This window comes from Labrus bergylta, chromosome 7 (genome assembly GCF_963930695.1).
Source record: "Labrus bergylta chromosome 7, fLabBer1.1, whole genome shotgun sequence".
NCBI lineage: Eukaryota > Metazoa > Chordata > Actinopteri > Labriformes > Labridae > Labrus > Labrus bergylta.
Genome location: NC_089201.1, coordinates 14,674,162 through 14,685,748, shown reverse-complemented (window position 1 = coordinate 14,685,748; position 11,587 = coordinate 14,674,162). Strand labels below are relative to the sequence as shown.

Genomic DNA, 11,587 nt, shown 5'->3' with positions numbered 1-11,587 from the left:
ATTAAAGTATGAGGGATTAAGGGATTTTTTCTGACACTTCAGTTGGGTTTTATTCCTAGAATAACTGCTCGGACAGGAATGTTTCGCTGAATTTGAATTCTTCATTTCCTGATTTATTTGTGGATGTTTAAAATCTGGATCAATAGATAAAGATTCTGTTCTCTTATTTCAGCACATTGCAAACCCGGAACTTCTATTTTTTGGCTGAAGAGAAAATCTTTTTTTGTTTTCTTTTTAATGATGCTACCGTGTTCTTTTGGTTTGTGAGGTAATGAGAACAGGAAGTCAAAAAGGACAAAACCCATGAACATATTTTGGGCGGCTGTGGCTCAGTTGGTAGAGTCGGGATAGAGAGGATAATGTGTCCTGCCTGGACCCTGTGTGTGTGTGTGTGTGTGTGTGTGTGTGTGTGTGTGTGTGTGTGTGTGTGTGTGTGTGTGTGTGTGTGTGTGTGTGTGTGTGTGTGTGTGTGTGTGTGTGTGTGTGTGTGTGTGTGTGTGTGTGTGTGTGTGTGTGTGTGTGTGTGTGTGTGTGTGTGTGTGTGTGTGTGTTTTCATGGTCACAGGGTGTGTTTACAAACCCATTTACCCTCCGACCAATAATCTCAGACGTGTGACAGATTCTTCTCGCTCTCGCCTGGTTTGTGTTTCCTCTCCAGAGCTTCTTCCTGACAGCTATAAGTGCTGCTGGGAATGAAGAGAAATGTTGCTTTTTCTGTAGAGGCATGATACACACACACACACACACACACACACACACACACTTGGCTCTGCGTTTATTGATCTGCCATCAGGAGGTTCCTGCAGTTGCCCAAATAAGCCGTTAAGTGTCCTCAATAACCACCAATCATGTCCTCTGTGAGGAGGCAGTGGCACAAATTAAAGCCTTCAAGCATAAACCAAAGCTAATGTGCGCCACATAAGATCGCACACACACATGTGAACACACACAAAATGCTGATGAAACTACATCACCTCCCAGCTGATCTCTCCCAGGAAGAGTCTCTGTGTGACCTGGAAGCACCTTCTCCTCACTGAGACTTAATGTTCCGAGCAGGTTTATGTTACATCCACTCGCTGCTAGTTTAACTTTTCACTGTTGTTGTGAAATGTTTAATAACCTGCACCTGAGCTGCTTCTGCAAATACATGAATGCCAATGCATACAAGTTTTTCCAAATTGGATGAGCCGCACATTTACTGGTTGTTTGAAATGCAATAACAAATTTGAATTCAAATCATGTATCTTAGTCTGGACAATCTGGATGCTCTGATCAGAGGTCAATGCAGCTTTGCATCACAATGCAACAACAAACAACAGTGACATCTGTTACCTGTGGCCTGCTCTCTCTCTCTCTATCTCGCTCTCGCTCTCTCTATCTCTCTCTGGTCTCCCTCTTTCTCTGCTGCACACCTGAGGAGGTTAATGAGAGTGGCAGAGTGTGCAGAGGCGCTTCCTGGCACACACACACACACACACACACACACACACACACACACACACACACACACACACACACACACACACACACACACACACACACACACACACACACACACACACACACACACTCTCGGCAGCAGACGGAGAGGAGCTTTCTGCTCTCCTTTACTTGGGAATCTTTTTGCCTTTCACCCAGGCATGTCCAGATTGCTGGGTGTCTGCCGTTGATTGCGGCCGTGCTTTTGGTCTATTTGTTTTTGTTAGATTAGTTCTGTTTTCATTTGGAAGTTTTAGAGGTAGGTACCGAGAGCAACGACCCATTTCGAGGTTGGCTCAGTACCATCTATCTTTTGTTTTTCTTGGTCGGGGTCTCCAGCCCCTTTGGTTTCATTTGCTTTATTATTTACCTTACCTTACCTGCATATGATGGAAGAAGGGAGCGTGCATTTAGCATCTAAAACACGTGCATCTGCAGTGTTTGGCTTGAACACAGTGCTGTCAACAGTTTTTCCACAAGTTCACAGACTACAGCAGGCTGTGGGATGGCGTTATAATCGTTAAGTAACCCAGTGTTGATGCAACAAATAGCAGACAAGGTGAAAGTGATTGAAGAGAAGTCTGTAGATCACGTAAACTCCCGATCGTAAAGAGTCCGTTTGGCATCATCCTTACCGCACCGCTGAACCTTGACATGTGATCAAGAGTAGTGTGCTGTGCAGGATTTTTTTCTTTTCATTGTGATGTTAGGTTTTCAAAATGTTTGATGCGTTACATATCACATGTTTTAAAACGATGCAGTCTCTGTTGTTTTAACAACCGATCAAAAAGTACTAACATCTGTCATAAGGTCAGATGGAGAGCAATGAAAAAACATGCGGTCAGACTCCTGCACACGGGTCAGAAATACACATATATGTCGGCAATGTTTTGGTACAGAAAAGTTTCCAAATTTAGACAATATTGGACAACAAAGTGATCCAATATTGGATGCCTATAAAAGTCTCGTATTGGGACAACTCTTATTTGATGAGATAAAAAATCCAAACGCTGCTGCAATCAGCCGAGGAAGAGAATAAAAACGATAAGTAGCCTCCTGCAGATGTGAGGCTCTCAGTGCTGCAGAGGAGTGAAAATCTCCCAGCAGCTAATCCTCTCCTCTTGCTGAGAGCAGCGCCGCCTGAACGTTTAGAGACGTTGACCCGCTGACCTCCGAGCGGCTCCATTCAGCCGGTTTGAGTCCAGCGTGCAGAGTGTAGTCCCCCAGTGGGAGGTGACTACTCCCCCCCCCCCCCCCCCCCCCTTCCACATTGAATCAATTTCCTGAACAAAGCCGTGGCGATGGGGAAGCACAGGAAGAAATTCAACCGGAACCTGACAGGTGGCTTTTCGCAGTCAGATCTCTTCTGCCTGTCGCCCCTCATTTCACAGGCAGGATGCATTTGTAGGAGGGAAGTCATTACTGCTGCATCACCTGGAACAAGATGGTGAGGAAAAAAAGAAACAGGCTTCAGAACAAGAAATGATTTAGGTACTTTCCTTTTCAGGGGAATAAAGCACATCATGTCCCCGCGCGTGTCTGCTCCTAAAAAGATGGATGAGACTGAATCAAAACTACAAATCCAGTTTAGAATTCAAAGATAACCACCTGAGATTCACTCTGACAAGTCTGACAGCATGTTAGCAAGAACATTAAGTCCCTCGAAGAACGTCCCTCCCTTATGTTTTAAACAAAGTTGCAGATTGTTATCAGGATGTTTGCTCCTTTTGATTTCTTATTTACTTAACATCTGACATGTTGTGTCGTAAAACCTCCAATAAAATATTCCTTTTTCTTTGAGGTAGGGCTGCAGCGTGGTGCATTGGTTAGCGCTGTTGCCTTAATGGTTTGAATCCCCATCTGACAGGAGTCTCTCTGTGTGGAGTCTGCATGTTCTCTCCGTGAATGCGTGGGTTCTCTCCGGGTACTCCGGCTTCCTCCCACAGTCCAAAGACATGCTCGTTAGGTTAACTGCTGACTCTGAATTGCCCGTAGGTGTGAATGTGAGTGTGGCTGGTTGTCTGTCGCTATATGTCAGCCCTCACGATGACCAGTCCAAGGTGTAACCCCGCCTCTCGCCCAATGACAGCTGGAATCGGATCTAGCCTATAGATAATTGGATGGATTGATTTGATGCCATTTTGGAATTGTAGCATGTCTCAGTTTACGACTGCTACAGTAACAAAGGTCCCACCAGTATAATGAAATATAAAGGTTTGTCATTCTGGATGTCTTCAGGGTTAAGTTAACATCCAAACTTAGTGCACATTGAGACTGGATAATGTCATGAACTGGCTCAGAGTAAGTGACAAAGAAGGGCTATATTACACATAAAACAAGGCGTAAAGGAAGGAAGGAAGTTCATTTATTACATAACAAAGGTAAAAAAAACATAAATATGTAAGTCTGATGAATCAGTCCTGAATGCTGTGTGTGTGTGTGTGTGTGTGTGTGTGTGTGTGTGTGTGTGTGTGTGTGTGTGTGTGTGTGTGTGTGTGTGTGTGTGTGTGTGTGTGTGTGTGTGTGTGTGTGTGTGTGTGTGTGTGTGTGTGTGTGTGTGTGTGTGTGTGTGTGTGTGTGTGTGTGTGTGTGTGTGTGTGTGTATATGAGGAGTGGAGTGTTGTGAAGTGACAACAAAAGCAAACCAGCTGGTGGAGGCCTGAGAGAAAGGGAAGAGAGAGAGGTCAGATAGAGCGTTCACACTTACAGAAAGCTCCTGAAAAACTCCTGATATTTCCAGTTGTAGTTGTATGTGTGAACGCAAAGAGCCACATTTTTCACTCTGACTTCACCCAGAGTGTCTCCTGCCAGACTCGTTGTATTGTTTCTGCAGCAAGTCTGAGTGAGCTGATGTGAGAACGCAGCAGGATATCCTCTGGAAAACTCAAATCGATGAACTATCCTGATGTCCTTCCCGACTCTTCCTATTGGCTGCTGAGCCAGGAAGTGAAACCAAAACAACCAAACACAGGCAGAGAAGGCAGGACATCACATTAACAAAAACTTTAAAAAGAAGATAACAACTCTTCTTACAGTATCATCTGCTGCTTGATATTTGGTATTGTAAAAGAAGATTGAACAACATACAGTAATGTAGCTAAAGAGAACATTGCTTTGCAGATTTTCAACTTTATCTCCATCTGTGTGTTGGTATAATTGGTATATAATGTAATAAAATGCCTGAAGGTTTCTGCTTAAGTCCTCTGTTGGGTGCAGCTCCGAGTGTTTTTCTTCCAGCAGCAACGTCGTCTTTTGAAGTTGTTGGTGGCCAGGAAGTTCTGCGGGCTGTTTCAGAGTCTCTTCCCCGGCTACTTCTTGAAAACTGGTGAAGAAAAAAAATGCATGCTGTGTGTTTTGTGGACTATAGGATGCATTAAAATAGTTTTTGCTGTTTTTCATATTCTGCCATATTTCTCTAAGCCAGTAGCATCCAGCCAAAGAACGGTTCAGTCCGCTCATACACAATATATATAACATGTTCACCTCTGTGCACACACTGATAGATGAAATGCTTCAACTCAATCAATTTGCCATCCGCATTGACTTTACATCGCAACAAAAAGATGCAAACCTATGAAGGCTGTAAAATAGAGAACATGATTAAAAAAATAGAATTACAGCTTCTTATTTAATGTCTTCTTCACTCTGATGTCCAGGGTTTTTTTTCCCCCCTCTCCAATGGGCCAAAGCTGTAGTGGAAGTTTTAAGCCTCTTGCTTTAAGTAAGTTATGTATCCATAAGTTTGTTTCCATTACACTTTGGTTTGATAGTCGTTCCTGAGTTTTGGAGCAACAGCTGAAAAAGCTCGGTCTCCTCTGGTCCTTGTAGTTTTTGTAGTTGTTAAAAGCAACTGGTCGGCAGATTTGAGACATCCTGTAGGGCTGCAAAAGTCTTGAGATATGTTAAGGTGCTGAGCCATATAGCGAGATCTATTTCCTTCATTAGATAGGACAGCTGAAGAGACACAGAAACTGTTTTTTGAGGAGAGAGTGGGGGGAGATGACATGCAGCAAACTGAATACTGAATCCAAATTTAGACAATATTGGACAACTGAATCTCATTTCATCTAGTTTTATTACATTTTGAACCTCCTGTGTTTCCTCATTTAGAATAAATGATAGCGTTTCCTCAGTACCTGTTCTTGTCTAGTTATTTTTACCTTAGTTTTGGGATTGTGGGATAGGGGTGGGGGAGAGAGTCATGTTGTTGCTGTTTGATTTATGTTGATGTAAAGCACTTTGGGATACATTTGTTGTATGAAAAGTGCTATACAAATAAAGTTTGATTGATTCATTGATTGATTGAAAGGGCCGAGGTGGGATTCAGACTCACTATTGAGGACTATTGCCTCTTTTTAGGGGCGTGCAACAAAACCATTCAGCTATCGGCGCCCTAACTAAAGAGTAACATTGTAAAATAGATCCTGAAATGACCAGGGAAGCAGTGGAGGGGGGGGGGGGGGGGGCAGGGTGGGGAAGCTTTCATGTACCTGTTAAAAGACGAGCAGCAGCATTTTGGAGAGATGAATATAAAAATCTAAAAGTTGGGGTTTGCAGTGTTCCTGTTGTTGTACTTGTTCCAGATTTCCCTCCATCCCTCGCATTTGGCTGGATTTAGTTAGTCGTAATAAACTGTGATTCACATATTCACCCTCTTATGTGGTGGGTGAGTCATTGTGAACGGTTACAACCTGCTGCTTTTCATACGTTTCCCCCTCTCCCGCTCCTCCTCCTCCCTGTGGTTGAAGGCTGCTTTTAGACCCAGAAAAGGCGAGAGGAGCCCACACAAAAAGCTGCCAGCAGGAGATAAGTCCCAGCTCACTTTGTGATGCTGGAAATTGGCACTTTGACTCTCCTTTTTTTTTTCCGCTGGCTGTGTTGCAACAAGCGGAAGAATAATGGTTTCATTTCCCCCCCCGACGCCGCTGTCCTTCTGACGCCTCATACATATGCAGCTTCTGGCGACTCATGAAAACTTAAAATTATAATACAATACAATATGTCAGCTGTGGTTCACTGAGCAGAAATCACCAGGACCGCTGACATTTATGGGAATGATTTCTCTTTTTCTCGTCTGAATGCTCGGCTCAGCTGAGAAAGTGTTGGTATTGTTCGAAAATATGCATTTCAAACTGGGTACTTGAACATACTGACTGATAGATGGACAAAAGTGCTTCTAAAAGAAATATTTGATCATTTCATTTTCATATGATTGATTTCAGATGACGTAAAAAAGAAAAAAAAAAGAAAAGAAATTTCTAAATATAGAGGCGTATCGAAGGTCTTGTTTCAGCAAACAGTCCAAAAATAAGGTAATCTTCACATTGGAAAAGTACCGTAAAATCCGGTATAAATCGCACCGGTATTTAAGACGCACCCTGTTTTGAAGGTCTCTTAGAGAGAAAAAAAGTTTAAGCTGTTTTCCTGCGTGACAATTTTCATTTACATTGTGTTCAGCGATGTCTACAAGGTGCAGTTTCTGTGCAGCTGTGTCGCTCTTTTAGTTCCCTCTGTTTTCACGTTCGGAAGTTTGCTCTCCTACTAGCTACAGTACAGTAGTTGAGCTCTGAGCGTGCTGCAGGGAAAGTTGTGAGGCACAGTCTCCTAGCTTGCGAGTCGAGCTGCCCGACTCCGCTTGTCACTCTTCAACTTTAATAGAGGACTCTTTCAATCAAAAGAACACTTCAAAAGGTTTATTTACGGAACAATATACCACTGTTTCTGTAAATGCATGATTATGACCTCGTGAGGAAGAAAAGATGTGGAAAAAGTCGCGCAGCCAGCCTGGTCTGTGTCGCCGTCTTTCCCAGCACAGCGTGCACTCAGCTTTCAATACACAATGAATGGGGATGGGTTTTTAATATAGACTGTAAGGTTTTGCATCAGGTTGCAGTTAGTGGCTGCTGCACTCGCTGTAATAAAGGCGCGTGTTTTCAGTATTTTGTACTGGTCGCACCGGTGTATAAGATGCAGCCAACTTTTAAGACGAAAAAATAGGTATTAAAAGTGTGTCTTATACACCAGATTTTACGGTAGTTAAAAAAATGGTTTAAAGGCATTAGTAATTTATAGAGTGCATTCCAGTGCAGGTAAGCTCAGTGTGCTTTACAGTAGGGGTAAAACACAACAACAGGGGCGTCTGTAGGCTAGTGGTTAGTGTGCATGCCCCATGTACTGTAGACTGTAGGCCTCCAAGCAGGTGGCCCAGGTTTGAATACGACCATTATGATGTGTCCCTAGTCTGTCTACAAGCCCAACAACGATGAGAAAAGTCCATCCTCTCTGTCTTTTCCCTGCTCCACTTTTCAGAAAATTGTGTGCTCAAACAGGCCGTTTGGGCCATTTTTCCCTTCATGACATCACAAAGGGCAGTAACCCCTCCCCCAGGTGGGAGACACTCCCACAGCTAGGTGTTTGTTCTGCCCTCTGAGTCTGCCTTCTCACTGTAAACAATAGGACATTGAGCAAGAAAACCAGAGTACACCCAAGCACATTCCAGAGAGGGGGCGTGGTCAGTCACAGCTCATTTACATTTAAAGGTACATTCACAGAAACAGCCTGTTCTGAGCAGGGCTGAAATAGAGGGGTTTATAGGCATGATCAAATACAGGATCAGAGTGAATTTAGAACAAGAAACTTCACAGACATGTTTTGAGGAGCTCTTAACGTGTTGAAAATGAGTAAAATATGTGACCTTTAAGAGGAGGTGACTGTCTGACATATCAGGGGTCACTCATAGAGGCTGTGCGATTCTATTTGGCTAGAAATAATTGAATAGAAAAGAACACATAGATTTCAACATGCAGTGATTCATACAATCATACCATAGTAGAGTTGTATTTTTGTTTTCCCCTTTTCCTTCCAAGTCTCTACAATCCCATGTGTTCAGGACCCCCACTTTGAAGAACACTGATCTGACCGACTTGAAATATTGAAATTCTATCACTTTTATAAAACAGACTCAAATTGCAGTGAATGTCAGCTGCATACACGGCACATTAAAATAAGTATGGCATGTTTTATGAGCAGGTCTATTAACACAAACATTTCCAGTTTAGAAGTGTCCCTCCTACCTTCTCAGCTTTATAATCGTCTCTCTTTGTTTTCGCCTTGAAATAGTGAAGTCAGACTCATTGGAGCCATTTCTTTTTGAGCTCTTGTGTTCATGGATGTCACTGATTTTGTTCATCCCAGTTGTCGAGCTGCTCCCATCCACCCACATGTAAGGAACATTCTTGAATACCATGTTTAGATTCTGCTGAACATTTTGTTATTTCTGTAAATCTTTTTCTGTCTGTTTATAGTTTATTTGTTGTGCTGTCATGTTGATGATAAACACATTGACTGTTGTAACTCCTCACTGGAGCACTATCAAACCCCTGCAGATGATCCAAAACGCAGCAGCGTGTCTGGTCTTCATCCTCCCTAAAACAGCGCCTGTCACTCAGCTGTTCATCTCCCTCCACTGGCTCCCAGTTACTGCTTGCATCAAATTTAAGACTCTGCTGCTCGCTTACAAAACAGCCACAAAAACAGCTCCTCCTTACCAAAAACTCTCTCATCCAGGTCTATGAAAGGCGTCTGATCCAACCTTCACAACAGGGCCCTAAGACGCTAACTAGGCTCTTCTCCTCTGTCGCCCCCTGGTGGTAGAACGCACTACCAAACTCCATTTGATCTGCAGAGTCCCTTTGCACCTTTAAGAAAAAGCTAAAGACCCAGCTCTTTATGAACACCTACGACCTTCATGATGATGTTGATATTAAAGATGGTTGTGATGCTGATTAGAACTCTCATGGATGACCCTGATGAAGCCCATGAGCTGAAATGTGTCGGTCTAAATTGTTAATAAAGTTGATCTTCTTACTACAAGTGTTGCTGGAGCATTTTGACCTCTTCTGATTAGAACTCTCAAGAACAGCTGTTGATGTTGTGCACTGCCTCTGATCACTTCCTGTCAGCACCTCTGGTCACTTCCTGTCAGCACCTGTGTGTCTCATCAGACTTAAAGCTGTTAGTTTGCTCTTCTTGACATTGTTTCCTCCTCTCTAGATCCTTGCTTGTGTTGTACACTTACTCTCTGATGTTTGTCGCTTTGGATGAAAGTATTTGATAAATGAATTGTAGAATCATAAGCAAAGTCAGAAGTACCTTTTTGTACTTCCTAGCGATGGGTCAAAGTGTCCTTTGGCCAGACACCCAAGAACATCATGTTGCTCTCGAAGGCAGAGCCGTCAGTGTGTGAATGTGAGATTATTACCGTTGAACAGTTGTGCCGCCTCTGCTCTCCGAGTATAAAAGTGTGTTTGAAAGTGACATGTATATCTCATGACTTTGCAAAGGTTTAGTATGAAACAAAAAATGGTGATTTGTAAAATTTTCTTAAGCATCTCCGTCAGTCTCCAAACATGTCTGATCTTCTTCTTCTGTTGTTTTTGGGGACTTCCTAATGAAAGACATTTGTTGGCTAATGTGGCTCCTCTCGTCTCTGTAACGATGACGGTGTCACACTTTAACAATGAGTCTAATCTTGTGCTTTTGTTCTGTTTCTCATCCATCTCGCCCTCCTATCATCTTCTGCTCTTCCTCCCCTTCTGTCTCTAATTTATTACCCCCTCCTCTGCCTTCATCCTCATTTCTCTCACTCCCTCTACTTCGCTTCATTGTCCTCCTCCATCATCTCTTCTCCCTCTCTCTCTCTCTCTCTCTCTCTCGCTCTCAGGTGAACAAGCAGCAGCTTCAGGCGGTGAAAGATCGTTTTCTGGCCTTCCTCAGCGGGGAAACTCAGATCGTGGCGGATGAAGCTTTCTGCAACGCTGTGAGGAGCTACTATGAGGCAAGACAGTTTAATGTCTTCTTTATTCCTTTCTCAGAAAGCAGAAACATATTTTGTTTCAACCTGTCTGACTTTACGAGTGTAAGAAACAATAAACGACCTGCAGAGTCCCTTTGCACCTTTAAGAAAAAGCTAAAGACCCAGCTCTTTATGAACACCTACCACCTCAATGATGGTGATGATGATGATGATGATTGATATCGGCTGCGCTGAGTATTGATGTGAGAGAGCTGATTATGTTGTTATTGGGGAAGGGGGCTGGAGTTCGTGTTGGATTGAACTTGTCTTTATAGTATACCTTTTTAACGACACGGGGAATGGAATGAGAATCACCTTCATTTAATGTCATTTCAAGGGAGTTGGAAACATTTGGTTTCAATGGAAGCCAGGCTGCCACATTTTGTTCAAAGGGGACTCAACTGTGTATTTTTATCACAGTGTAGAAAGGTGTAAATACAATTCATTAGAAATCCACACTACCCATCTAGTAGGGCTGCTCACAATTATTTGGATAAATATTGAGCACCAATTCATTACAAGTGTTCTCATCTTGAGATGCTTTACAAAGGAGCAGGTACAATACCTTACCCTTTGTGAAGAAACATGGGAGAGGGGAAGATGGAATGTTCCTGTTGTCAGCACTTCCTTGCCGCTGAGGTGCAGGTCGGAGCCGGACGTGCATGAATGAGGACGGTGGTGGTTGTGGGGACGACACAGTGCAATGGTTGTGGCTGGGCTTCAGGGACGTCAGGTGGTAGTAGTGCCAGATCACCTCGCTGAAGGATGGGGGATCTCCGCCTACTTGAGAGCCCGGCCTCTGCTGCCCGGACAAGACCTCCTGGGCTTTTAACACACTGCGACAAACAGAAGGGGGACAAGAAAATAATAATTTCTTGCAGCCCATCGTAAAAGACAAATCTCTGAGAAGGCACCATTCATCCATCAATTTTCTTCCACTTATCCAAGGTCGGGTGGTGGTGGCAACAGGTGCAGCAAGTCAACCCAGACTTCCCTCTCCCCAGCAACGTTTTCCAGCTCCTCCTCAGGGATTCGGAGGTGTTACCAGGCTATATACAAGATATCTATGCTCCCCTCAAATGTCTGAGCTCCTCCCCCTCTCTTTAAGGCTGAGCCCTGACACCCTTATTCTCTCGGTCACTACCCATAGCTCATGACCAAAGGTGAGGGTATGCACCAAGAAAAGCCAAACATTTCACAACTGTGCACTGAGCTCTGGGATCAAGATACCTGATTAGTCTTTTTGACTCATCT

General features: G+C 43.5%; 1 protein-coding gene across 6 annotated transcripts in view; it reads left to right on the top strand.

The window, feature by feature from the left end:
• Positions 1–11,587, top strand: part of cadps2 (Ca++-dependent secretion activator 2) — a 289,863-nt gene that overhangs the window by 29,916 nt on the left and 248,360 nt on the right. For all 6 annotated transcript variants that reach the window (XM_065956845.1, XM_065956849.1, XM_065956844.1 and 3 more), the window contains exon 2: positions 10,202–10,315. In XM_065956845.1, the coding sequence (XP_065812917.1) occupies positions 10,202–10,315 (114 nt within the window). The remainder of the gene's footprint in view (positions 1–10,201; positions 10,316–11,587) is intronic.